At 37.3% G+C, this 26511-nt stretch overlaps 1 protein-coding gene across 1 annotated transcript in view; it reads right to left on the reverse strand.

Annotated features, from left to right (window-relative positions):
* Nucleotides 1-3675: 3675 nt before the first annotated feature.
* MTMR8 (myotubularin related protein 8) overlaps nucleotides 3676-26511 on the reverse strand; it is a gene marked incomplete at its 5' end in the record, with an annotated part of 108173 nt that continues 85337 nt past the window's right edge. The window contains 2 exon segments of the mRNA XM_007472163.1: nucleotides 3676-4146; nucleotides 6524-6650. Coding sequence (XP_007472225.1) covers nucleotides 3676-4146; nucleotides 6524-6650 — 598 coding nt within the window.

Here is a 26511-nt window from a genome sequence, read left to right on the forward strand (position 1 = left end):
TTACTTTTCCCTACACAACAGTTTTTATAAAATGCCACTTTATAAAATGCTCTCAGAAAGATTTCCCAGTGGTACATCAAAGCTTAATAGCATCAAGAAAAGGTGTTATGTGTTTAATAAAATTCACTATGTAATAAAGATCGGACATAGTTATTAAACTTCTCTGTCTGCTAAATTCAGGCCAAGCTTAAATATTTACCAATCTGGTTTGAAAGCAACTCATAAAAAGACTTGGATTCCTTCTGGTTGGGAGTGTTCAAGGAAAGATCTTACATTCAGTGAAATGTGAAGTGTTTCTTAGACAAAATATGTCCATGCATGTTGACAGGCATGACAACTGACTTGGTAGTAATTGAACAGTTTCTAGGGTGACTTTCCAAAAGATACCTGTGCCTAATACATGTACCATAAGCTTTACGTTCTTGCCCAGTTAGTGCCAAATAAAGTTTCATGCTTTCTTTCATACAGCAAACCCCATCCTTGAATTTCTTCTTTAAAAAGCTGTTACTTAGGTTTGTTATTTAGGCTTGTTTTAGTTATTACCACAAGGAATCTGCTATTCTATAAACTAATACTTAATGAATTTTTAAGAAAGGTGTTCATGTAGAATCTGAGCATGGCCACACTCCCAGGCACAGAGCCTGCCTCATGCTTGGAAAAGATAAGGAGTGACCCCAGGCCCATGTAAGCTGTGTAAGAAACAGGCAGATGTCAGGTTCATGGATGAGACAGTGGCAGGTGGTTAAATGCCTTCCTATTTAAGTCAGGCAGTCACATGAGAATGGAATTTTCTGCTCAGGGAACTGGAAGGGTAGGGCAGTGGCAGAGGGCATCACATTTCTTTAACAGCATAGGTGCTATATGAGGGTATGAAATGAAAGCCATTAATAGATGATATTTTCTAGTACACCCAGTAACTTTCCTTCAGGAGCCTCCCCTCTATTGCTAGGCTCCTGACTACAGATAGCTACTGAGTTTTTACCAGTGCATAAATATTTGGATTCTACTGAACATTTTTCCTCCTTCAGATTTACAAATCCAACTGTAAAACGGAGGTGTTATGTGTTGAGAGTAAATAGGGGATTTTTACAAGGTTTTCCTTAGTTCCATGTTTGTCATATACAGGTAACATAGGACATGCTGGGGAATAAAAATAATAAAAGACCAAACAAATTGACTGGAATAGCAGTGTTGCTCTTCACCACTTCTCAGTCTAGAACTATATTGAAAGGAATTTGTCACTAATGATTAATTTTGTTTTGGATCTAAGAAATAAGGTTTGGTACTATGTGCCACCCTTGTACAGGTCTGTAGAAATAAATCTGAGACCCTTAAACTAACTTTTTATAGGATTTGCAAAGGTCATTTGCCTTTTTTATTTCTCTGAAAAGACCTTAACACACTATTGGAAATATCATACTAGTTAATGGACTATAAAATTCAGATTGAGATATGGGAGAAAGCCCTGGGTATAAAGCAAGATCCAGAATAAACTCATTTGTAGCAGATGATTGGTATTGTCATCCTCTTTGATAACTTCCTTCACAAAACCAGGGTTTAGATGGAGCTTTCAGATCAAAATGACTTATACAAATCCCAATTTTTTTCCAGAAGTAAGAAGTAAAATGACAACTGGCAACATCTGATGATTTATGTTATACAAGCCAAAGACCAAACAGTGGAAAGAGGGGATGAGAAGATACAATAGGAAATCACATTGATGTTTTAAAATTATAGGAACAAGGCAGCTATCAAGGAGAGATAAGTAGAAAAATGGCCCCTATTTACGTATAAAAAAAAGACAACCAAAATGACTTAGAGTTCTTCTAAATAGGAATATTTTTTTATGTCCATAGTTTAGCTAGGGGTAAGAAATCAAGGAACTATCCTTGGTCTTCTCTGCTACTTCTAACACTTCGATTAAAAGATCCCTCTTTCTTATAGAGAAAAGTAACGAATGAGGTGATCCTTCAGAGATGTCTGTATTTATAAATGGATATGGTAGTAACAGAGGTGGCTCTTTCACTGACATCTAATTTTTTAGCTTAAACCAGACATATGGTATACAGAATAGACATCTTAGGTGAAGACATGGATGCTATTGGCAATGGGAGTTCTGAAAATACTGACAATATGTAGTGCACGACCCAAACTACCCAAGACTCACCTTACCCCAGCATGTGGAAGTGGGTAAACTATGACTGGATATCCAATAGGAAAGTGTACAGCGTGTATCAACCCCAAATGGGGGAAAGTTTGGTGTTTAAACAACACATCCCCTTCTCCCTGGAGTATTTGGGCATGCTTTAAGAATAGACTTTTTTCAAAAGTGTACATTAGCACAAGGTGTTAAGACTACCAGATTTTAAAAGTAGTGCCAATTATGTCTAAAAATCCACAAACTTGATGTGATGTCTAGGGAAGTAAAACCACTGGACTTCATAAAAAGACCTAAGAAGAGGGACTTCCCTGGCAGTCCAGTGGTTAAGATTCCATGCTTCCACTGCAGGGGGAACGGGTTTGATCCCTGGTCAGGGAACTAAGATCCCACATGCCACGTGGTATGGCCAAAAAAAAAAAAAGACCTAAGAACAGTCCTGTTTTAGGAAAACTTAGATGAGCACATATGCCATGTGCAAGCCAGGGTCTAAAGCACTGAGATTTTCAGTTGTCTCCTGAACTGATGTTGAGAATGCTATTGATCAATATTATTAATTCAGACCTCACTTTTTGGAATTGATCATTTTAGAATGTAGTGGATTTAAGTTTATCAATGGGCTATCTATGAAAAAGGGATTTGGCTGAGTATTATAAGACCTAACCAGGGTGTGAGTTGGGGAAAACAAGGGTTGTAACTTAAGAAAACTATTTTCTTATATGTTCTAAACCACCAAGCACCCATGAATCTTGTTTTTGTTTTTTTTTTTTTTTTCGTTATGCGGGCCTCTCACTGTTGTGGCCTCTCCCGTGGCGGAGCACAGGTTCCGGACGCGCAGGCTCAGCGGCCATGGCTCACGGGCCCAGCCGCTCCGCGGCATGTGGGATCTTCCTGGACCGGGACACTAACCCGTGTCCCCTGCAACGGCAGGCGGACTCTCAACCACTGCGCCACCAGGGAAGCCCCCATGGATCGTTTTGATTTATTTCTCAGGCAAATATTGGGGTCTCTATTGGCAATAATGTTAGCTTACATTGTATGACTAAATATAATTGCAAGTAAAATTTTCTTTTAAGCTATTCTGCAATTCAGTTCCCTGTTGCACACCATCTCTCCACCCCCTCAACAGGGTCTTAATACTCCACTGTGACAATATTACAACTTGTTCTCATGCTATATGTTCTCATCTTCCTCATGTAAGGGAGGCTGATCTTTAAGGAAAATGGAATAATGGAACCAGCCTAATATCTCAGCTGAAAAGCAATATTTTTAAAGCTAAATCCCATTCTAGAATAATAACGTATTCTTTCTCTTGCCTATATTCTGGCCTGCTTGACATGCATATACTGGTTGCTTAACTAGTAAAGGCCCTAAATCCCCTTCCAGATTCTTAACTGGGAGGAGGGGTGCCCTGGCCCTGCCCATTTAATCCAATTAGAAAAGCAGCACAGCCTTTTTTGAGACAAGGATCATTGTGGGTGTTGCAGTTGCACCTAATATGGAAGCAGATGAATAGCTCACTGTTGCTTAGAGAAACCTTCCTCCTTGGTGATGGCCTTAGAGAGTCCTGTGTCTTCAGAGATGCCTGTGGTCCCAGAGAAGCTCATGGCCCCAGAGATGCTGATGTCTTCATAGAAGCCCATAGCCTCAGAGGTGCCCGTGTTGCCAGAGATGCCTGAGACACCATAGATGCCTGTGCCTCCAGAGAAGCCGACATCCCCAGAAATGTTTATGGGCCTAAGGTTGCCCATGGTCCCATAATAGTCAGGGTGGAGGTCTGCACACTGGATTTTTACTTGATCCATCTGAACTCAAAGGCCTCCTTCCCTAGAAAGAGTGCCATTCTCCATCAAGGTATTCAGGTCTCCATCAATACCCATAAAGCTGAGAGGATTGGTTAAAGGAGTTCCAAGGTGTTGAGATAATAAATGCCCTAATTGAGAGCAGGTACAGAATTCTTCTTGTGGCTCATCATGGGCTTTCACTTTCTGTCATGGGAACAAGGAATGGTTGAAAAGAATTAGAAACTGGAGTAAAACTAGGCAAATATCACATTGACCTATAGGGATCCTGCCTGCTGTCACTTATATGGTAGAAAATGACCTTTTGCCCCTTCCTCATCCTCAAACATCTTTTATTCATCACTCGACATAGTGCTTTAAAAGCCCTACTACTAAAGACCCTCAAGGGTCTTGTATATATAAAAGTTCCCTTTTCTGATAAATGCAATTTTATTACTGGGAGCAGGGAGGGCAAGGGAAAGGATCACTGACATTTATTGAATACCTCCATGTGCCAGGCACTTTACATATAGTGTTTCCTTTTATACTTAAGAGTCTTATTAGTTAGGAATTACCTGTATTTTACAGATGAGGAAACTGAGCCTCAGAGAATTTAAGTGACCCCAAATTCACACATTTAGGAAGTGGTAGAGCTGGGATCTGATCCTGCCTCTTCTTAATGCCAAAGTCTATTATCTGTCTACTACTTCATGCTATCTCCAAAGGATATTTTCACCTTCAGGGATAACACAATGATTCACTGATACTTTACAACAGTGATTCTTAACTTTTTGTGAGTCATAGACACCTTTGAAAATCTGAAGAAAATGATGAACCTTCTTCTCAGAAAACTGCATGAATTCACATATGAGTGGATGAGATGGCACACAGTTTTTCGGTATAATTTCGGGGGTTTCACAGATCCCCTGAAGGGCATCTGTGGACATCTATGGGTTCATGGACTCCAGTTAAGAGCTCCTGCCTTAGGGTATAAGCATACCACTCTTATTTTCCTGGAAATCACAAAATCACACACACACACACACACACACACAACACACACACACACACAGAGTGATAACACTTGGAGAGAGAAACTGAATGGGTAGGTGGCTGGGAGAGTTTTTTCAACGTTCCATTTTGTACATTTTTGTATTCTGCATATTCTAACTATATACTTGTACTGCCTTTTTTTAAACGTCAACAGGGTTATCTGTTGGGCTGCTTTTGTTTATCTTTTCTGTATTAAAAAATGAATATTAATAATAATTATTTTATTATTATTATTATTTTTTTGCGGTACGTGGGCCTCTCACTATTGTGCCCTCTCCCGTTGCAGAGCACAGGCTCTGGACATGCAGGCTCAGTGGCCATGGCTCATGGGCCCAGCCGCTCCGCGGCATGTGGGATCTTCCCGGACCAGGGCACGAACCCATGTCCCCTGCATCGGCAGGCAGACTCTCAACCACTGCGCCACCAGGGAAGCCCAATAGTTATTATTTTAAAAGGAAGCCTTACTTACTTTTGAACTTTAGAATCAGAAAATAATCTGATTCTATCTAGAATGAATCTGATTCTCTCAGGAATTAGGCAGGAATAAGTGAAAGGTCTGGGTTTAGAATAGGAGACCTGCTTGGGAGACCTTGTGGAGAAGGTTGCTAATAGGTAAAAAAGGAGGCAGCAGACATTAGGAAAAAGGTTTCCTACTTCTCAGTTCTGCCTAGGGCTTGACCTTCCTGGGGCTGCTTGTTTCCTATGATTTTAAGTTATGCTTCAGTTTTTTCCTTCCCCTTCCCCTTCCTCTTTTTTTTTTTTTAATGGAACCAAGTAATTAACTGACTGTTACCTGCCAAGAGGACATTCAAAAGTTTAGGATCTGATGTAATCACAATATTTATTTTCACAATAAAAGATATTTGTTTAATTACAGTGAGCAGAAAAGCTATGCCTTATCTGGTCAAAAGGAGTTTCACACCCAGTACCTAAACAGCACACCCTTTCCAAGAATTCTTTTCTAAAATATATCCCTCCCCTCTACTTCAAACACACCCTTAGGGACCTCTGGATTCCAGAAGCAGCTCAGCATTTTCCATTTATTTAAAGGAAATCCCTGTTGACTTGTTTAACCTCTAATTAAAAACAAGTGTGTGACTTTGGTTTTGCTGGTACAATGAGCAGAGTTTATAATCTACATGGGAAGGAAATCAGATTTTTTATAAGGTTTTCCTAATTGGAAATATAACAATTTCATTGTTCTCATTCGTACACCCAAGAAGTTATACTTATTGATGGATAACAAATACTTGTATTATTTCCCTGTCATTCCCTCTTGTTCCTCCTAATAATTCTATCCAGATCCAAAAAGGGAACCAATCCACTTGTTTAACTGAGTGTTATATTTACCACTTAATATGGAAATAAAAAAAGAGTTGTGCCTTAGAGCTTTATAGACACAGGATGCTTGGAAATCAGAGAGTATAACAAGCCAGCCAGGCAGCTTCTCACAAGTACCAATTCAACTCTCAGTGGATTAGGCCTACTCAGAAGGGGCAAGAGTTTCTCATTTTGAGATTTAACCCTTCACCTTTTCTAGTTTGTGCACATCTGCCTCCAGCATTGATCTCTGCTTCTTAGTTTCCAAGAGGCTCTCTAGCATACTCTGCTTGGGCTGCAGCCCTTTGTCAAAGTGGTTATACATCTCACACCAGAACCTTGAATAAACAAAAAGAAAAAAAGTGGGTTAGCTTAGCTGGAGAAATAGATTATTTATGTTTTCCTTATGTCAAGAAAATATTAGCCTGGTAGGTAGGCAGATCTCAAAAGTAAGGTAACTTTGATGACATAAAAGGACTGGACATGCTCATAATTTAAGAGTAAAGTTCCTAGCAGAAAGATCTCTGCTGAAGACAGGCTTCCTAAAGTCATACTGAGCTCACAGCCACCTCTAAACCCACCCCTTGACATGGCCCTGCCCCCATAGGCACAAGACCCAACTTCACCCACCAGTGGGCAGGCACAAGCCCCAGAACCAACCTTAACCACCAGGGGGCAGACACCAGAAGCAAAAGGAGCTACGATACTGGAGGCTGCAGAAAGGAGACCACAAACACAGAAAATTAGACAAAATGAGATGGCAGAGAAATATCCAGAAGGCGCAAGATAAAAATCCAGAACAGCTAAGTGAAATGGAGATAGGCAATCTCCCTAAAAATATAATTCAGGGCTTCCCTGGTGGTGCAGTGGTTGAGAGTCCACCTGCCAATGCAGGGGACGCGGGTTCATGCCCCGGTCCGGGAGGATCCCGCCTGCCGCGGAGCAGCTGGGCCCATGAGCCATGGCCGCTGAGCCTGCACGTCCGGAGCCTGTGCTCTGCAACGGGAGAGGCCACAACAGTGAGAGGCCCGCATACCACAAAAAAATATATATATATAATTCAGAGTAATGATAATAAATATCTCAGAAAAAGAATGGAGGTACAGACAGAGAATATATAAGAAATGTTTAACAAAGAGCTAGAAGATTCAAAGAACAACAAACAGATGAACAATACAATAATTGAAATGAAAAATACACTAGAAGGAAATCAATAGCAGAATAAATGAGGCAGAAGGATGAATAAGTGAGCTGAAGACAGAGTGATGGAAATCACTGTCACAGAACAAAGAATGAAAATAAATGGGGACAGTCTCAGAGACCTTTGGGAAAACAGTAAATGTGCCAATATTTGCATTATAGGGGTCCCAGAAGGAGAAGAGAGAGAGAAAGGGTCTTAGAAAATATTTGAAGAGATAATAGCTGAAGACTTCCCTAACATGAGAAAGGAAATGCTCATTCAAGTCCAGGAAGTGCAGAGTCCCATACAAGATAAACCCAAGGAGGAATACAGCAAGATGCATATTAATCAAACTGACAAAAATTAAAGACAAAGAGAAAACATTAAAAGTAACAAGGGAAAAGCAACAAATAACATACAAGGGAATCAAAATAAGGTTATCAGCTGATTTTTCAGCAGAAACTATGCAGACCAGAATCCAGTGGCATGATATATTTAAAGTGACAAAAGGGAAGAACCTACAACCAAGAATACTCTGCCCAGCAATGCTCTTATTCAGACTTGACAGAGAAATCGAAAACTTTACAGACAAACAAAAGTTAAGAGAATTCAGCACCACCAAAAAAGCTTTACAACAAATGCTAAAGGAACTTCTGTAGGAGGAAATGAAAAGGCCACAACTAGAAACAATAAAATTACAAATGGGAAGGCTCACCAGTAAAGGCAAACAAGAATTTGGTAAAGCTGCAGGATACAAAATTAATACACAGAAATCTCTTGCATTCCTATACACTAACAATGAAAGATCAGAAAGAGAAATTAAGGAAACAATCCCATTTACCATCACATCAAAAATAATAAAATACCTACAATTAACCTTCCTAAGGAGGGAAAAGACCTATACTTTGAAAACTATAAGACACTGATGAGGGCTTCCCTGGTGGCGCAGTGCTTGAGAGTCCGCCTGCCGATGCAGGAGACGCGGGTTCGTGCCCCGTTTCGGGAAGATCCCACATGCCGCGGAGCGGCTGGGCCCGTGAGCCATGGCCGCTGAGCCTGCGCGTCCGGAGCCTGTGCTCCGCAAATGGGAGAGGCCACAACAGTGAGAGGCCCGCATAAAAAAAAAAAAAAAAAAGACACTGATGAAAGAAATTGAAGATGATGCAGACAGATGAACAGATATACCATGTTCTTGGACTGGAAGAATCAAAAATTTGAAAATGACTATACTACCCAAGGCAATCTATAGATTCAATGCAATCCCTACCAAATTACCAATGGCATTTTTCACAGAACTAGAATAAAACATTTTAAATTTGTATAGAAACACAAAAGACCCCAAGTTACAAAATCAATCTTGAGAAAGAAAAACGGAGCTGGAGGAACAAGGCTCCCTGACTTCAGACTATACTACAAAGCTACAGTCATCAAAACAGTATGGTACTGGCACAGAAACAGAAATATAGATCAATGGAAAAGATAGAAAGCCCAGAAATAAACTCATGCTCCTATGGTCAATTAATCTATGACAAATGAGGCAAGGATATACGATGGAGAAAAGACAGTCTCTTCAATAAGTGGTGCTGGGAAAACTGGACAGCTACATGTAAAAAATGAAATTAGAACATTCTCTAACACCATACACAAAAATAAACTCAAAATGGATCAAAGACCTAAATGTAAGGCCAGACATTATAAAAGTCTTAGAGCGAAACAGGCAGAACATGTTCTGACATGAGATTAACTCAAGTTGGTGGAGTATAAGGTTGTGAGCTCACACTTTTTTATGAGAACACCAAAATCACAACTAACTGCTAAACAAACATTGACAAAGAAATGCTAGAACAGACCAAAAAAGATAACCCATATCCAAAGACAAAGAAGAAGCCACAATGAGATGGTATGATGGGCACAACTGTGATAAAATCAAATCCCATTCCCACCAGGTGGGTGACTCACAAACTGGAAAACAGTGAAACCACAGAAGTTCTCCCACAGGAGTAAAATTTCTGAGCCCCACATCAGGCTTCCCAGCCTGGTGGTCAAGCACTGGGAGGAGGAGCCCCCAGATGACCTGGCTTTGAAGGCCAGCGGGTTTTGATCTCAGGAATTCCACAGGACTGGGGGAAACATAAACTCCACTCTTGGAGGGTGCACACAAGGTCTCGTGTACACCAGGACAGAGGGGAAAAAGGCAATGACCCCATAAAGACTGGGCCAGACATACCTGCTAGTATTGGAGCATCTCCTGCAGAGGCAGGGGGCAGCTGTGGCTCACTGTGGAGACAAAGACACTGGCAGCAGCAGTTCTGGGGAGTACTCACTGGCATGAGCCCTCTCGGAGGCTGATGTTAGTCCTACCCAACAGCCTGTAGGCTCCAGTGCTGGGACACCTCAGGCCAAACAACTAACAGGACGGGAACACATCCCCACCCATCAGCAGACAAGTCGCTTAAAGTTTTCCTGAGCATGGTCCTGCCACCAGAGGGACAAGACCCAGCTCCACCCACCACTGGGCAGGAACCAGTCCCTCCTATTAGGAAATCACAGCAATATCTTTTTTGATCCACCTCCTAGAGTAATGAAAAAGAAACAAAAATAACAAATGGGACGTAATTAAACTTAAAAGATTTTGCAAAGCAAAGGAAACCATAAACAAAACAAAAAGACAATGCACAGGTTGGGAGAAAATATTTGTGAACAAAGTGACCGACAAGGGGTTAATCTCCAAAATATACAAACAACTCATGCAGCAATATGTCACAAAAGCAAACAACACAATAAAAAAAATGGGCAGAATATCAAAATAGACATTGCTCCAAAGAAGTCATACAGATGGCCCAAAAGCACATGAAAAGATGCTCAACATCATTAATTATGAGAGAAATGCAAATCAAAACTACACTGAGGTATCACCTCACACTGATCAGAATGGCCATCATCAAAAAATCTACAAACAAATGATGGAGAGGGTGAGGAGAAAAGGGAATGGTCCTACACTGTTGGTGGAATGTAAATTAGTTCAACCATTATGGAGAACAGTATGGAGGTTCCTTAAAAAACTAAATATAGAAGTACCATATGATCCAGCAATCCCGCTCCTGGGCATATATCCAGAGTAAACCATAATTCAGAAAGATACATGCACCCCAATTGTAATTGCAGTGCTATTTACAATAGCCAAGTCATGGAAGCAACCTAAATGTCCATTGATAGAGGAATGGATAAAGAAGATGTGTTACATATATACAATGGAATATTACTCAACCTTAAAAAAGAACAAAATAATGTCATTTGCAACAACATGGATGGACCTAGAGATTATCATATTAAGTGAAGTAAGTCACACAGAGAAAGACAAATAACATATGATATCACTCATATGTGGAATCTAATTTAAAAAATGATACAAATGAACTTATTTACAAAACAGTTTCACAGATTCCAAAAACAAACCGACAGTTATCAAAGGGCATACATGGGGATGGGGAGGGATAAATTAGGATACTAGGATTATCATACACATACAACTATATATAAAATAGATAACCAACAATGACCTACTGTACAACATAAGGAACTCTACTTAATATTCTATAATAACCTATATGGGAAATGAATCTGCAAAAGAATGAATATATGTATATGTAAAACTGAATCACTATGCTGTACACCTGAAACTAATACAACATTGTAAATACCTATACTCCAATAAAACAAACAAACAAAAAACAAAGGACCTGAATCATTTTTTCAAATAAGAGATACAAATGGACAATAAGCACAAGAAACTATCATCACTACTCATTAGGGAAATGCAAACTAAAACCATAACATATCATCTCATACCCAATAGAATGGCTACTATTTGAAAAAACAAAAACAAGTGTTGGCAAGAAGGTGGAGAAATTGGAACTCTTGTGCACCACTGTGGGACTGTAAAGTGCTACAGCTTCTATGGAAAATGCTATGGTCATTCCTCAAAAAAAAATAAAAATAGATTAACCATATGATCCATTAATTCCACTTCTCAGTATATATCCAAAAGAATTTGAAAATAGGGCCTCAAAAATACTTTTACACCAACGTTCATAGCAGCATTATTTACAAGAACCAAAAGGTGGAAATTATACAAGTGTTTATAAATAGATGAATGGATAAACAAATGTGATATGCAATCAATTAAATATTACTCAGCCTTAAAAGAGAATGAAACTTCTGACAGAAGGTTCATATGGATGAACCTTGAGGACATCATACTAAGTGAAATAAGCCAGAGATGAAAGGACAGATAATATATGGTTCCACTCATATGAGGTATCTAGAGTATTCAAATACATAGAGACAGAAAGTAGAATGATAGTTGGCAGGGGATGGAGTGAGGTGGAAATCGAAAACTGTTTAATGGATACAGAGATTTCAGTTTCGTAAATGGAAAATTTCTGGAGATTGATTGAACAATGCAGATATACTTAACATTACTGAACTGTACACTTAAAAATGATTAAGATGGTAAATTGTGTGCTATGTGTATTTTACCACAATTACAAAAAGAAATAGGGCTTCCCCGGTGGCGCAGTGGTTGAGAGTCCGCTTGCCGATGCAGGGGACGCGGGGTAGTGACCCGGTCCAGGGGGATCCCACATGCCGTGGAGCGGCTGGGCCCGTGAGCCATGGCCGCTGAGACTGCGCATCTGGAGCCTGGGCTCCGCGGCAGGAGAGGCCGAAGCGGTGAGAGACCCGCGTACTGCAAAAAAATAAATAAATAAAAAAATAAAGAGTGATCCCCAAAATGCTTTACCCAGGTTCTTCAAAGGATAACTAATATAATATCACAACTAGGCTGATATTGATATAGTCAAGGTAACAATTCCCTCACCATAAGGAGTACTTCTATTGTTACTTTTATAGCCACACACACCTCCGTACCCTCTATCCTCCACCCTGTCCTTAACCCCCGGTAACTGGTAGTTGCATCTTAACCATTAATTTTGTCTCTTTAAGAAATTTATATAAATGGAAGCATAAAGTATGTAACATTTTGAGACTAGATTTTAAAATTCATCACAATTCTCTGCAAGGTCTTACATGTATCAGTAGTTCATTCCTCTTTATTTCTGAGTAATAATCTCTGGCATTGATGTACCAGAGTTATTTTTACCTATGAACAATTTACTTGTTGAAGGAAATTTGGGTTGTTTTCAGTTTTTGGCTATTATGAATAAAATTGCTATGAACATTAGTGTACAGGTTTCTGTGTGAACAAAGTTTTCATTTTTCTGGGATACATGTCCTGGAGTGCAATTAGTGATGATCTAACATTGGTTAGATCATATGGTAGTTGCATGTTTAGTTTTCTGGAAAGTGAAAATCTGTTTTCCATAGTGATTGTACTATTATACATTACTGTTATATAAATGAGCTAAAGATGGTCTCTGCATATTGGCTCTATATTGTTTACTCCTTCATAGAAGGCTGGGACCTGTTAGCTGCAAAGACCATCAGTACCAAACTCAAAATTTTACCCATCCAATTGTTTTAAACATAGCCCAAATAAGCAGTTTTTAGCTATTTAAAGCCTACTTGCTTTGCATACCCTGAGAAACTGCACTCAGTATCTGCAAGCCATAGATAAGATGAATTTCAGTGCAATAACTGAACAGGTGCTCTGAACCACTAGACATGTGTTGAATTCTGCCAGATGGTGCTTCTCACCAGGGCACTGCCTAAATATGAAGTAGAAACTTAAACTTCAGGGGGAGATGAAATGGAAGGCAGGACCCTATGAAAGAGGACTAGTGCCCACTAGAGGACAAGGCAGCATGATACCATCATGATAGTGATGAGGATATATTACCCTCTGCTTTCCTGGTAACTACTTGCAAAAGTTATATATATAAATGGCACAAGGGCAGGGCCAAAAAGGAGGGGCTGGTTCTCAGTTGGATAAAGAGATATATCCTCTCATTTTTCCTGAGGCCCAGTCTCTCCTTAAAGACCTAACCCTGGAATCAAGTAAAAAAGGGGCTGCCTGGCTATATAGAATAGATCTGATGAGGAACAAGCTTCACCTTATGGGGGCTGAAGTTAAGCAATTGGTTGCCAGAATTGGTGGCTCAAAATGGAAAAAATGGTGTCCTTACTAATTAGTGTGAAAGGTGGGAATGACCAACAGAGGAGGCTTTGGACCCCAGTCTATATATACCTTTTGATATAGATTTTTATGGCTTGGAGGGCTAACCATCCTATGTTAGGCCTCATAAAGGCCTAGGAAGACTGGCAATGGAAAATGTTAACTGAGGCCAAATACCTCCTCCATCAGCTGGGATGTTGGAGTGGACTTACTAGGTAATAGAGGATGCAGTATGGCATGAAGTATGATGACTCTGCAAGTCCAGAGGTGACTTAATTAGGTCCTGAGTCTACCTAGTTGTTTGTCAGGAGGGCTCCTCTTAAGTATAAGTTCTTTTTATGAGCCATGACAGCTAATGCTAAAACAATTGAAGAGGTCACAGCTGCCCTACATTTAAAAGAAACTCATGAAAGACAAACTCAGAGTTGTGTCGCTTGTTAATTCTACAAACAATACCCTATTTGGCCTAAATTGAAATTGCTATCAACAGTGACGCCTCTTTCCTCTAGGCTAAACAAACCAATTACAACCAGGCCCGTGCTTTAGTATGAACTATGAGATGAACAGGAGAGGTTATACTGGATCCAAAGAAACAAAGGGAATCCAAATTGGATGATCTCTGGTAAACTGGTGGAGTAATTACAATATTTACTAGGGTTAGATTACAATCCTTAAAATGCATCACCTTCAAAGACAGCTACCCCTGCAAAGACTACTCCTGATCTCCTCCAGTGGCAAGCATCAGCCCCCATATAGGGATCTGGCAGTCACAGAAGGGGTGGTTGTAGAAGCTGTCCCCTTCTAGTAGACAATCACACTTTCAACATATTAACTATAGTTTTTATATTTTTTGATATTGAGCTGCATGAGTTGTTTGTAAACTTTGGAGATTAATCCCTTGTAGGTTGCATCATTTGCAAATATTTTCTCCCATTCTGTGGGTTGTCTTTTTGTTTTGTTTATGGTTTCCTTTGCTGTGCAAAAGCTTTTGAATTTAATTAGGTGAAATTTGTTTATTTTTGTTTTAATTTTCATTACTCTAGAAGACTGATCAAAAAAGATATTGCTGGGCTTCCCTGGTGGCGCAGTGGTTGAGAGTCTGCCTGCCGATGCAGGGGACACGTGTTCGTGCCCCAGCCCAGGAGGATCCCACATGCCACAGAGTGGCTGGGCCCAGGAGCCATGGCACTGAGCCTGTGCGTCTGGAGCCTGTGCTCCGCAACGGGAGAGACCACAACTGTGAGAGGCTCGTGTACCCCCAAAAAAAAAAAAAAAGATACTGCTGAGATTTATGTCAGAGAGTGTTCTGCCTAAGTTTTCCTCTAAGAGTTTTATTGTGTCTGGCCTTACATTTAGGTCTTTAATCCAATTTGAGCTTATTTTTGTATATGGTGTTAGGGAGTGATCTAATCTCATACTTTTACATGTACCTGTCCAGTATTCCTAGCACCACTTATTGAAGAAGCTGTCCTTTCTCCAGTGTGCATTCATGCCACCTTTATCAAATATAAGGTGACCATGTGTGTGTGGGTTTATCTCTGGGCTTTCTATCCTGTTCCAGTGATCTATCTTTCTGTTTTTGTGCTGGTACAATACTGTCTTGATTACTGTAGCTTTGTAGTATAGACTGAAGTCAGGGAGCCTGATTCCTCCAGCTCTGTTTTCCTTTCTCAAGATTGATTTGGTTATTCAGGGTCTTTTGTGTCTCCATACAAATTTTAAAGATTTTTATTCTAGTTCTGTGAGAAATGCCATTGGTAATTTGATAGGGATTGCAGTGAATCTGTAGATTGCCTTGGGTAATATAGTTATTTTGACAATATTGATTCTTTGAATCCAAGAACATGGTATATCTTTCCATCTGTTTGTGTCATCATTGATTTCTTTCATCAGAATCTTAGTTTTTGGAGTACAGGTCTTTTGCCTCCTTAGGTAGGTTTATCCCAGGTATTTTATTCTTTTTGATGCAATGGTTAATGGGATTGTTTCCTTAATTTCTCTCTCTGATCTTTGGTTGTTAGTGTATACAAATGCAACAGAATTCTGTGTATTAATTTTGTAACCTACAACTTTACTGAATTCACTGATGAGCTCTAGTAGTTTTCTGGTAGCATCTTTAGGATTGTCTATGTATAGTATCATGTCATCTGCAAACAGCGACAGTTTTACTTCTCTGTTTCTAATTTGGATTCCTATTATTTCTTTTTCTTCTCTGATTGCTGTGGCTAGGACTACCAAAACAATGTTGAGTAAAAGTGGGGAGGGTGGACATCCTTGTCTTGTTCCTGATCTTAGAGGAAATGCTTTCAAATTTTCACCATTGAATATGATGTTAGCTGTGGATTTGTCCTATATGGCTTTTGTTATTTTGAAGTAGGTTCCCTCTATGCCCACTTTCCGGAGAGTTTTCATCATAAGTTGGTGTTGTATTTTGTCAAAAGCTTTTTCTGCATTTATTGAGAAAATCATATGTTTTTTAGTCTTCAATTTGTTAATGTGGTGTATCACACTGATTAATTTGTGCATACTGAAAAATTCTTGCATCCCTGGGATAAATCCCACTTGACCATGGTGTACAATCTTTTTATTGTATTGTTGGATTTTGTTTGCTAGTATTTTGTTGAGGATGTTTGCACACATGTTCATGAGTGATATTGGTCTGTAATTCTCTTTTTTTTGGTATCCTTGTCTAGTTTTGGTATCAGGGTGATACCATAGAATGAGTTTGAAAAAACCAAACAACCCAATCAAAAAATGGGCAGAAGACCTAAATAGACATTTCTTCAAAGAAGACAAACAGATGGCCAAGAGGTACATGAAAAGATGCTCAACACCACTAATTATTAGAGAAATGCAAATGAAAACTACAATGAGGTATCACCTCACACCAGTCAGAACGGCCATCATTAAAAAGTCTAGAAGCAATAAATGCTGGAGATGGTGTAGAGAAAAGGGAACACTCCTGCACTGTTGGTGGGAATGTAAATTAGTACAGCCAGTATGGAGAACGGTATGGAGATTTCTTTAAAAACTAAACATAGAGCTACCATATGATCTAGCAATCCCACTCCTCAGCATATATCTGGAGAAAACCACAGTTCAAAAAGATACATGTATCCCAATGTTCACTGCAGCCCTGTTTACAACAACCAAAACATGGAGGTAACCTAAATGTCCATCTACAAATAAAGAAGATGTGGTACATGTAGACAATGGAATATTACTTAGCCATTAAAAAGCATGAAATAATGCCACTTGCAGCAGCATGGATGGGCCTGGAAATTATCATACTAAGTGAAGTCAGACAGAGAAAGACAAATATCTTATGATATCACTTATATGTGGAATCTAAAACAAAAACCAAAAAAACAAATGAACTAATTTACAAAACAGAAACAGACTTACAGACATAGAGAACAAATTTTTGGTTACTAGGAATGAAGGGTCAGGGGCAGTGATAGATTGGGAGTTTTGGATTGACATATATACACTACTATATTTAAAATAGATAACCAACAAGGACCTACTGTATAGCATAGGGAACTCTGCTCAATATTCTGTAATAACCTAAATGGGAAAATAATTTGAAAAAAGAAGAGATATGTGTATATGTATAATTGAATCACTTTGCTATACACCTGAAACTAATACAACATTGTAAATTAACTATAGTAAATATAAAATGAAAAAAAATTAAATAACTATAGTTTGGGTTTCAAGATCTAAACAGCACTGGCTGGCTTTATTGGCCATGTTTTTCCAAATCTCCCTTATCCCAGAAATCACTCATGTTTTAAAGGGAACCCTCAACTCCCCACATCACCCAAGAGGTGATCAGCTTGAGAGGAAGAATAATTAAAGTAGTAATTACCCACTTTATTAAAATTGGCCCAGTTCTGCAAAAAGAAGTTTCTGCCCTGGTTGTAACTGTCACCCCCTATACCAAGACTATCCATTTTCCTATTATGGGAATGGAGCTCTTCAGTCAGCAAGTATTTCATGGAACAAGTTTAAGTGGTGGGCATTGCATGGTAGAAAACAGTTAATCATCCATTACTGGTGCAGGTGGTAAATATGACACAGTATCAGCTAAGACAAGGCACTGAAGGATTATGGCCTGACTTAAAGATCCCACTAGGAAGCCTCACCTTTAAAAGGGTGCTATCAGGTGATCCATCCAGAACACTAAGGTATGCTGACTAGGAATATCCTTGTTGAAGTGAATCTGTGAGGTCTGGAAGAGGAGACTGCTTACTCAAATGTACAGATCAGGTAAACATGACACCACCAAAGGAAATTAATAAAGTTCCAATAAATGACCCTAAAGAAATAGAGATCTATGATATGTCTGGCAAAGTATTCAGAATAATGCTCTAAAAGTTTAGTGAACAACAAGAACACACAAACAACTAAATAAAACTAGGAAAACAATCCATGAACACAATGAGAAGTGCAATAAAGAAATAGAAACAAAAAAGTATATTCTAGAGCTGAAGAATACAATGACTGAACTGAAGAATTCAACAGAGCTTCAATAGCAGACTCAAGAATAAGAAAGAATCAATGAACACAAAGATAAATCATATGAACTTATCCAGGCAGAGGAGCAAAAAGAAAAAAGAATTAAAAAGTATGAAGAAAGCCCACTGTATTTATGGGAAAACCCAAAAGAAACAAAAATTGCATCATGGGAATCCAGGAAGAAGAGAAAGACAAAGGAACAGAAAATATATTTAAAGCAATAAAGGCTGAAACTTACCAAATATATTGAGAGATATGGACGTCCAGATTCATGAGCCCCAAAATGCCCCCAAAAGGTTGAACCCTTTTGACACCAAAAGCAAAGGCATCCAAAGCAAAAATAAGCAAGTTGGACAATATCAAACAAAACATTTTTCTGCACAGCCAAAGAAAACATCAATACAATGAAAAGACAACCTACCAGTTGAAAGAAAATATTTTCAAATCGAATATTTGACATGGGGTTAATAGCCAAAATACATAAAGAACTCATGCAACTCAGCAGTGACAAAAAAAACAACAACCCATTTAAAAAATGGGTAGAGGCTCTGAATAGGCATTTTTTGAAAGAAGATATACAGGTGGGCAACAGACATATGAAAACATGCTCAACATCACTAATCACCAGGGAAATGCAAATCAAATCCACAATGAGATATCACCTCACACATGTTAGAATCACTGTTATCAACAAGACGAGAAGTAACAAGTGTTGGCAAAGATGTGGAGAAAAAGGAACACTTGTGCATTGTTGGTGGGTTAGTTGGACCACTATGGAAAACAGTATGGAGGTTGCTCAAAAAATTAAAAATAGAATTCCCAGATCCACCAACTCCACTTTTGGATATATACCTAAAAGAAATAAACTCACTATCTCAAAGAAATATCTGCACCCCTATGTTCACTGCAGAATTATTTACAATAGCCAAGACATGGAAATAAACCCGTGTCCATTGATGGATAAATAGATAAAGAAACTGTGATATATATATATATATATATATATATATATATATATATATATATAATGGAATCTTATTCAGTCATAAAAAAGAGGAAATCCTGTCATTTGTGACAATATGGATGAACTTTGAGGGTATTATGCTAAGTGAAATAAGTCAGTGGAAGACAAATACTGTATGCTCTTACTTGTATGTGAAATCTTAGAAAATAAAACTTAAACCTAATACTAATACACTATTAAATGTCAATCAAATCTCAATTAAAAAAAGAAATGGGCAAACAATTTGAATAGACATTTCTCCAAAGAAGATACACAAATGGGTAATAATTACATGAAAAGAGGCTTAGTACTAACCATTAGGTAAATGCAAATCAAAACAACGAGATACAATTTCACACTCATTTGGATGGCTATTATAAAACAAACACACAAAGTAAAACAGAAAATAACAAGTGTTGGCAAGGATATTGCAAAATTGTGCCCATTATGCAATGCTGGTAGGAATGTAAAATGGTGCAGTTACTATAAAAAACAGTAAGGAAGTTCCACAAAAAATTAAAAATAGAATTACCATATGATCCAGCAATTTCATTTCTGGGTATATGCCCAACAGAATTAAAAGCAAAAACTCTAACTGATATTGTGCAACCATGTGGATAGCAGCATTATTCACAATAGCCAAAAAGTGGAAGCAACACATCCATCAACAGATAAATTGACAAACAAAATTTCATGTAAACATACAATGTAATATTATTGAGCCTTCAAAAGGTAGGAAATTGCTTTTTATTGAGGTTTAGATGATGTAAAATGTTATATAAGTTTCAGGTATACAACATAGTGATTCACAATTTTTAAAGATTATATTCCATTTACAGTTACCATAAAATAGTGGCTATATTCCATGTGTTGTACAATATATCCTTGTAGCTTATTTATTTTATACATAGTAGTTTATACCTGTTAACCACATACCCCTATGTTGCCCGTTCCTCTTTCACTCTCCCCACTGGAAACCACTAATTTGTTCTCTATATCTGTTAGTGTGTTTCTTTTTGATATATTCACAAGTTTGTTTTATTTTTTAGATTCCACATAGAAGTGATAACATACACTATTTGTGTTTCGCTGTCTGACTCTTTTCACTAAGCATAAAGCCAACCAGGCCCATCCATATTGTTACAAAGAGCAAAATTTCATTCTTTCTTATGGTTGAGTAGTATTCCATTGTGTGTGTTGTATATATATATGTATATATACACATATATACCACATATTATATTTAAAAACATTTTTATTGGAGTATAGTTGATTTACAATGTTGTGTTAATTTCAAGTGTATAGCAAAGTGAATCAGTTATACATAGATATGTATATATATATACATTTTTTTTCAGATTCTTTTCCCATATAGGTTATTAAACAATATTGAGTAGAGATCCCTGTGCTATATAGTAGGTCCTTGTTGGTTATCTATTTTATATAATGTGCATATGTAAATCACAGTCTCCTAATTTATCCCTTCACCCCATGTTTCTCCCTTAGTAACCATAAATTTGATTTTGAGATTCTTGAGTCTGTTTCTCTTTTATAAATGAGTTCATTTGTATCATTTTTAAATTAGATTCCAGATAGAAGTGATATCATTTGACATTGGTCTTTCTATGTCTGACTTACTTCACTTAGTATAATAATCTATAAGTCCATTCATGTTGCTGTAAATGGCATTATTTCATTCTTTTTTATGGCTAAGTAGTATTCCATTGCATATATGTACCAATCTAGGTGTCATAAAAAAATTTTATTGGAGTATAGTTGATTCACAATGTTGTGTTAGTTTCAGGTGTACAGTAAAGTGAATGTTATACACATACATATATCCTTTTTTTTTTTTTAGATTATTTTACCATATAGATCATTACAGAGTATTGGGTAGAGTTCCCTGTGCTACACACTAGGTCCTTATTAGTTATCTGTTTTATATATAGTAGTATGTATATGTCAATCTTAATCTCCCAATTTATCCCTCCCCACCTTCCCCCCGGTAACCATAAGTTTGTTTTCTACATCTGTGACTCTATTTCTGTTTTGTAAATAAGTTCATTTGTATCATTTTTTTAGTTTCCACATATAAGTGATATCATATGGTATTTGTCTAACTTCCTTCATGCAGTATGACAATCTCTAGGTCTCCATGCTGCTGTGAATGGCATTATTTCATTCTTTTTTATGGCTGAGTAATATTACATTGTATATATGTACCACATCTTCTTTATCCACTCATATGTCAATAGACATTTAGGTTGTTTCCATGTCTTGACTATTGCAAATAGTGCAGCAATGAACATTGGGATGCATGTATCTTTTCAAATTATCTGGTTTTCTCCAGATACATGCCCAGGAGTGGGATTGGTAGATCATATAGTAGTTCTATATTTAGTTTTTTAAGGACCCTCCACAGTGTTCTACAAAACGGTTGAACCAATTTACATTCCCACCAACAGTGTAGGAGGGTTCCCTTTTCTCCACACCCTTTCCAGAATTTACAGTTTGTAAATTTTTTGATGATGGCAATTCTGACTGGTGTGAGCTGATATCTCACTGTAGTTCTGATTTGCATTTCTCTGATAATTAGTGATGTTGAGGATTTTTTGACGTGCTTTTTGGCCATACGTCTGTCTTCTTTGAAGAAATGTGTATTTAGATCTTCCACCCATTTTTTGATGTTTTTTTTTTTGATATAGGTGCATGAGCACTTTGTATATTTTGGAGATTAATCCCTTGTCAGTCACTTCATATGCAAATATTTTCTTCCATTCTGTGGGTTGTCTTTTCATTTTGTTTATGGCTTTCTTTGCCGTATAAAAGCTTTTATGTTTAATATGGTCACATTTGTTTATCTTTGTTTTGATTTTCATTACTCTAGGAGATGGATCAAAAAGACATTGCTGCAATTTATGTTAGAGAGTATTCTGCCTATGTTTTCATCTAAGAGTTTTATAGTATCCGGCCTTAAACTTAAGTCTTTAATCCATTTTGAGTTTATTTTTGTTTATGGTGTTAGAGAATGTTCTAATTTCATTCTTTTACATGTAGCTGTCCAGTTTTCCAAGCACCACTTATTGAAGAGACTGTCTTCACCATTGTATAATCTTGCCTCTTTTTATTGAAGATTAACTGACCATAGGTGTGTGGGTTTATCTCTGGACTTTCTATCCTGTTCCATTAATCTATATTCCTGTTTATGTGCCAGTACCATACAATCTTGATTACTGTAGCTTTTTAGTATAGTCTGAAGTCAGGGAGAATGATTCCTCCAGCTCCGTTTTTCTTTCTCAAGGTTGCTTTGGTTATTCAGGGTCTTTTATGTCTCCATACAAATTTTAAAGTTTTTTATTCTAGTTCTGTGAAAAATGCCATTAGTAATTTGATAGGAATTGCAATGAATCTGTGGATTGCCTTGGGTAGTATAGTCATTTTGAAAATATTGATTCCTCCAATCGAAGAGCATGTTATATATTTCCATCTGCTTGTGTCATCTTTGGTTTCTTTTGTCAGCATCTTATAGTTGTCAGAGCACAGGTCTTTTGCCTCTTTAGGTAGGTTTATCCCTAGGTATTTTATTCTTTTTGATGTGATGATAAATGGGATTGCTTCCTTAATTTCTCTCTCTGATATTTTGTTGTTAGTATAGGAATGCAACAGATTTCTGTGTATTAATTTTGTATCTTGCAAATTTACCTAATTCATTGATGAGCTCTAGTAGTTTTCTGGTAGCATCTTTAGGATTTTCTATGTGTAGTATCATTTCATCTGCAGTGACTGTTTTAGATACTCTTTTTCAATTTGGATTCCTTTTATTTCTTTTGCTTCTCTGAATGTTGTGGCTAGGGCTTCCAAAACTATTTTGAATAAAACTGGCAAGTGTGGAATCCTTGTCTTGTTCCTGATATCACAGGAAATGCTTTCAATTTTTCACCTTTGAGTCTGATGTTCGCTGTGCGTTTGTCATATATGGCCTTTATTATGTCGATGTAGGCTCACTCTATGCCCAGTTTCTGGAGAGTTTTTATCATAAATGGGTGTTGAATTTTCTCAATAGATTTTTCTGCATCTGTTGAAATGATCATGTGGTTTTTATTCTTCAGTTTGTTAATATGGTGAATCACACTGATTGCCAATATTGAAGAATCATTGCATCATAGGGTTGCATGGTTATATGGTCCTTTTAATGCATTGTTGGATTCGATTTGCTAGTATTTTGTGGAGGATTTTTGCGTCTGTGTTCCTCGGTGATATTGGCTGGTAATTTTCTTTTTTTTTGTAGTATCTTTGTCTGGTTTTGGTATTAGGGTGATGGTGGCCTCATAGAATGAGCTTGGGAGTGTTTCTTCCTCTTCAAGTTTTGGAAGAGTTTAAGAAGGATAGTTGTTAACTCTTCTCTAAATGATTGATAGAATTTGCCTGTGAAGCCACTTGGTCCTGGACTTTTGTTTGTTGGAATTTTAAAATCACAGTTTCAATTTCAGTACTTGTGATTGGTCTCTCATGTTTTCTATTTCTTCCTTGTTCAGTCTGGGAAGGTTGTACATTTCTAAGGATTTGTCCATTTCTTCTAGGTTGTCCTTTTTATTGGCATACAGTTGCATATAGTAGTCTCTTATGATCCTTTGTATTTGGGTGGTATCAGCTGTAACTTCTCCTTTTTCATTCCTAATTTTGTTGATTTGAGCCCTCTCCATTTTGTTCCTAATGATTCTGACTAAAGGTTTACCAATTTTGCTTATCTTTACAAAGAATCAACTTTTACTTTCATCAATCTTTTCTATTGTTTTCTTCGTCCCTATTTCATTTATTTCCGCTCTGATCTTTATGATTTACTTCCTTCTAAGAACCTTGTGTTTTTTGTTCTTGTTTCACTCGTTGCCTTAGGTGTAAGCTTAGATTGTTTATTTAAGATTTGTCTTGTTTCCTGGGGTAAAATTTTACTGCTACGTACTTTTCTCTTAGAACTGCTTTCACTGAGTCCCATAGGCTTTGGATCATTGTGTTTTTGTTCAAATCTGTGTCTAGGTATTTTTTGATTTCCTCTTATTTTCTTCAGTGATCCACTGGTTGCTTAGTAGTATATTGTTTAGGCTCCATATGTTTTTGTTTTTTAGATTTTTTTTCCCCTGTAATTGATTTCTAATCTCATAGTGTTGTGGTCAGAAAAGGTGCTTGATATAATTTCAGTTCTCTTAAATTTACTGGGGCTTGATTTATGCCTCAAGATCCTCAAAAGTGTTCCATGTGCACTCATGAGAAGAAAGTGTATTCTGATTTCAGATGGAATGTTCTATAAATATCAATTAAGTCCATCTGGTCTAATGTGTCATTTAAGGCCTATGTTTCCTTAGTGCTTTCCTGTCTGGATGATCTGTCCATTGGTGTGAGTGGGGTGTTAAAGTCCCCCACTATTATTTTGTTGTCAATTTCTCCTTTTATGGTTGTTAGTATTAACCTCATATATTGAGTTGCCCCTATGTTTGGTACATATATATTTGCAACTGTTATATCTTCTTCTTGGAGTTATCCCTTGATCATTATGTAGTGTCCTTCCTTGTCTCTTGTAACAATCTTTATTTTAAAGTCTATTTTATCTGATATGAATATATTGCTTCTCCAGCTTTCATTTGATTTCCACTTGCATGTACACCGGTTTCCATCCTCTCACTTTCAGTCTATATTTGTCCCTAAATCTTAAGTGGGTCTCTTGTAGACAGCAAATATATGGGTCTTATTTTTGTATCCATTCAGCCAGTCTATGTCTTTTGGTTGAAGCATTTAATCCATTTACTTTAAGACAATTATCAATATGCATGTTCTTATTACCATTTTCTTAATTGTTTTGAAATTTATTTTTTAGGTCTTTTTTCTTCCCTTCATCTTTTGTTCTCTTCTCTTGTGATTTAAGGACAATATTTAGTGTTGTGTTTGGATTCCTTTTTGTTTTGTGTGTGTATCTATTTTAGTTTTTTGGTTTGCAGTTCCTATGAGGTTTTGATATAGCATTGTATACATATACAAGTTAGTTTTAAGTTGCTGGCCTCTTAATTTCAGATGCATTTCCCATTTCCTGCATTTCTACTCTCCTCTTCTCATTGTTGCTGGTTTTGATGTCATATTTGTGTATGGATGATTGCTTACTTCTATTGTATGTTTGCCTTTACCATTGAACTTTCCTATTTGTGATTTTATTTTATTTTTTTACTATTTTTTAAATTTAAATATAGTTGATTTACAATGTGCCATTCTCTGCTGTACAGCAAAGTGACTCAGTTTTACACATATAAACATTCTTTTTTAAAATATTCCTTTCCATTATGGTTTATTCCAGGAGGTTGGATATAATTTCCTGTGTAATACAGTAGAACCTTGTTGTTTCTCCATTCTAAATGTAATAGTTTGCATCTACCACCCCAAATTCCCAGTCCATCCCTTTCCCTCCTTCCTGCCCCTTGGCAACCACACAGTCTGATCTCTATGTCTGTGAATATGTTTCTGATTTGTAGATAGGTTAATTTGTGTCATATTTATTTTATATTGATATATATGTGATATTATATGGTATTTGTCTTTCTCTTTCTGACTTACTTCACTTAGTATGATAATCTCTAGTCACATCCATGTTGCTGCAAATGGCATTATTTTGTTCTTCTTTATGGCTGAATAGTATTCCATTGTATATATGTACCACATGTTCTTTATCCATTCATCTGTCAATGGACATTTAGATTGTTTTAACGTTTTGTCTATTGTGAATAGCACTGCTATGAACATAGTGGCACATGTATCTTTTGGAATTATAGTTTTGTCCAGGTACATGCCCAGGAGTGGGATTGCTGAATCATATGGTAATTCTATTTTGAGTTTTCTTAAGAACCTCCATGCTGTTTTCCATAGTGGCTGCACCAACTTACATTCCCGTCAACAATGTAGGAGGGTTCCCTATCTCCACACCCTCTCCAGCATTTGTTATTTGTAGACTTTTTAATGAAGATAGAATAATGGAAATTACCCAGTCAAAATAGCAGAAAGAAAGTAAAATGAATAATAAAATGAAAGCAATATAAGAGACCTGTGGGATAATATAAAGCATCCCAATCTATGTACAATAGGGATTCCAGAAGAAGAAGAAAGAGAAAAGGGGATTGAAAATGTATTTGAAGAAATTATGGTAGAAAACTTCACAAACATAAAGAAGGAAACAGATATCCAGATCCAAGAAGCACAGAGGGTTCCAAACAAGATGAACCCAACAGACATATGCCATGACATAGTATGATAAAAGTGGCAAAAATTAAAGATAAAGAGAGGATTATAAATGTGGCAAGTGAAAAACAAAGAGTTAATTACAAG

Source organism: Lipotes vexillifer, unplaced genomic scaffold (genome assembly GCF_000442215.2).
Source record: "Lipotes vexillifer unplaced genomic scaffold, Lipotes_vexillifer_v1.1 scaffold1735, whole genome shotgun sequence".
NCBI classification, from domain to species: domain Eukaryota; kingdom Metazoa; phylum Chordata; class Mammalia; order Artiodactyla; family Lipotidae; genus Lipotes; species Lipotes vexillifer.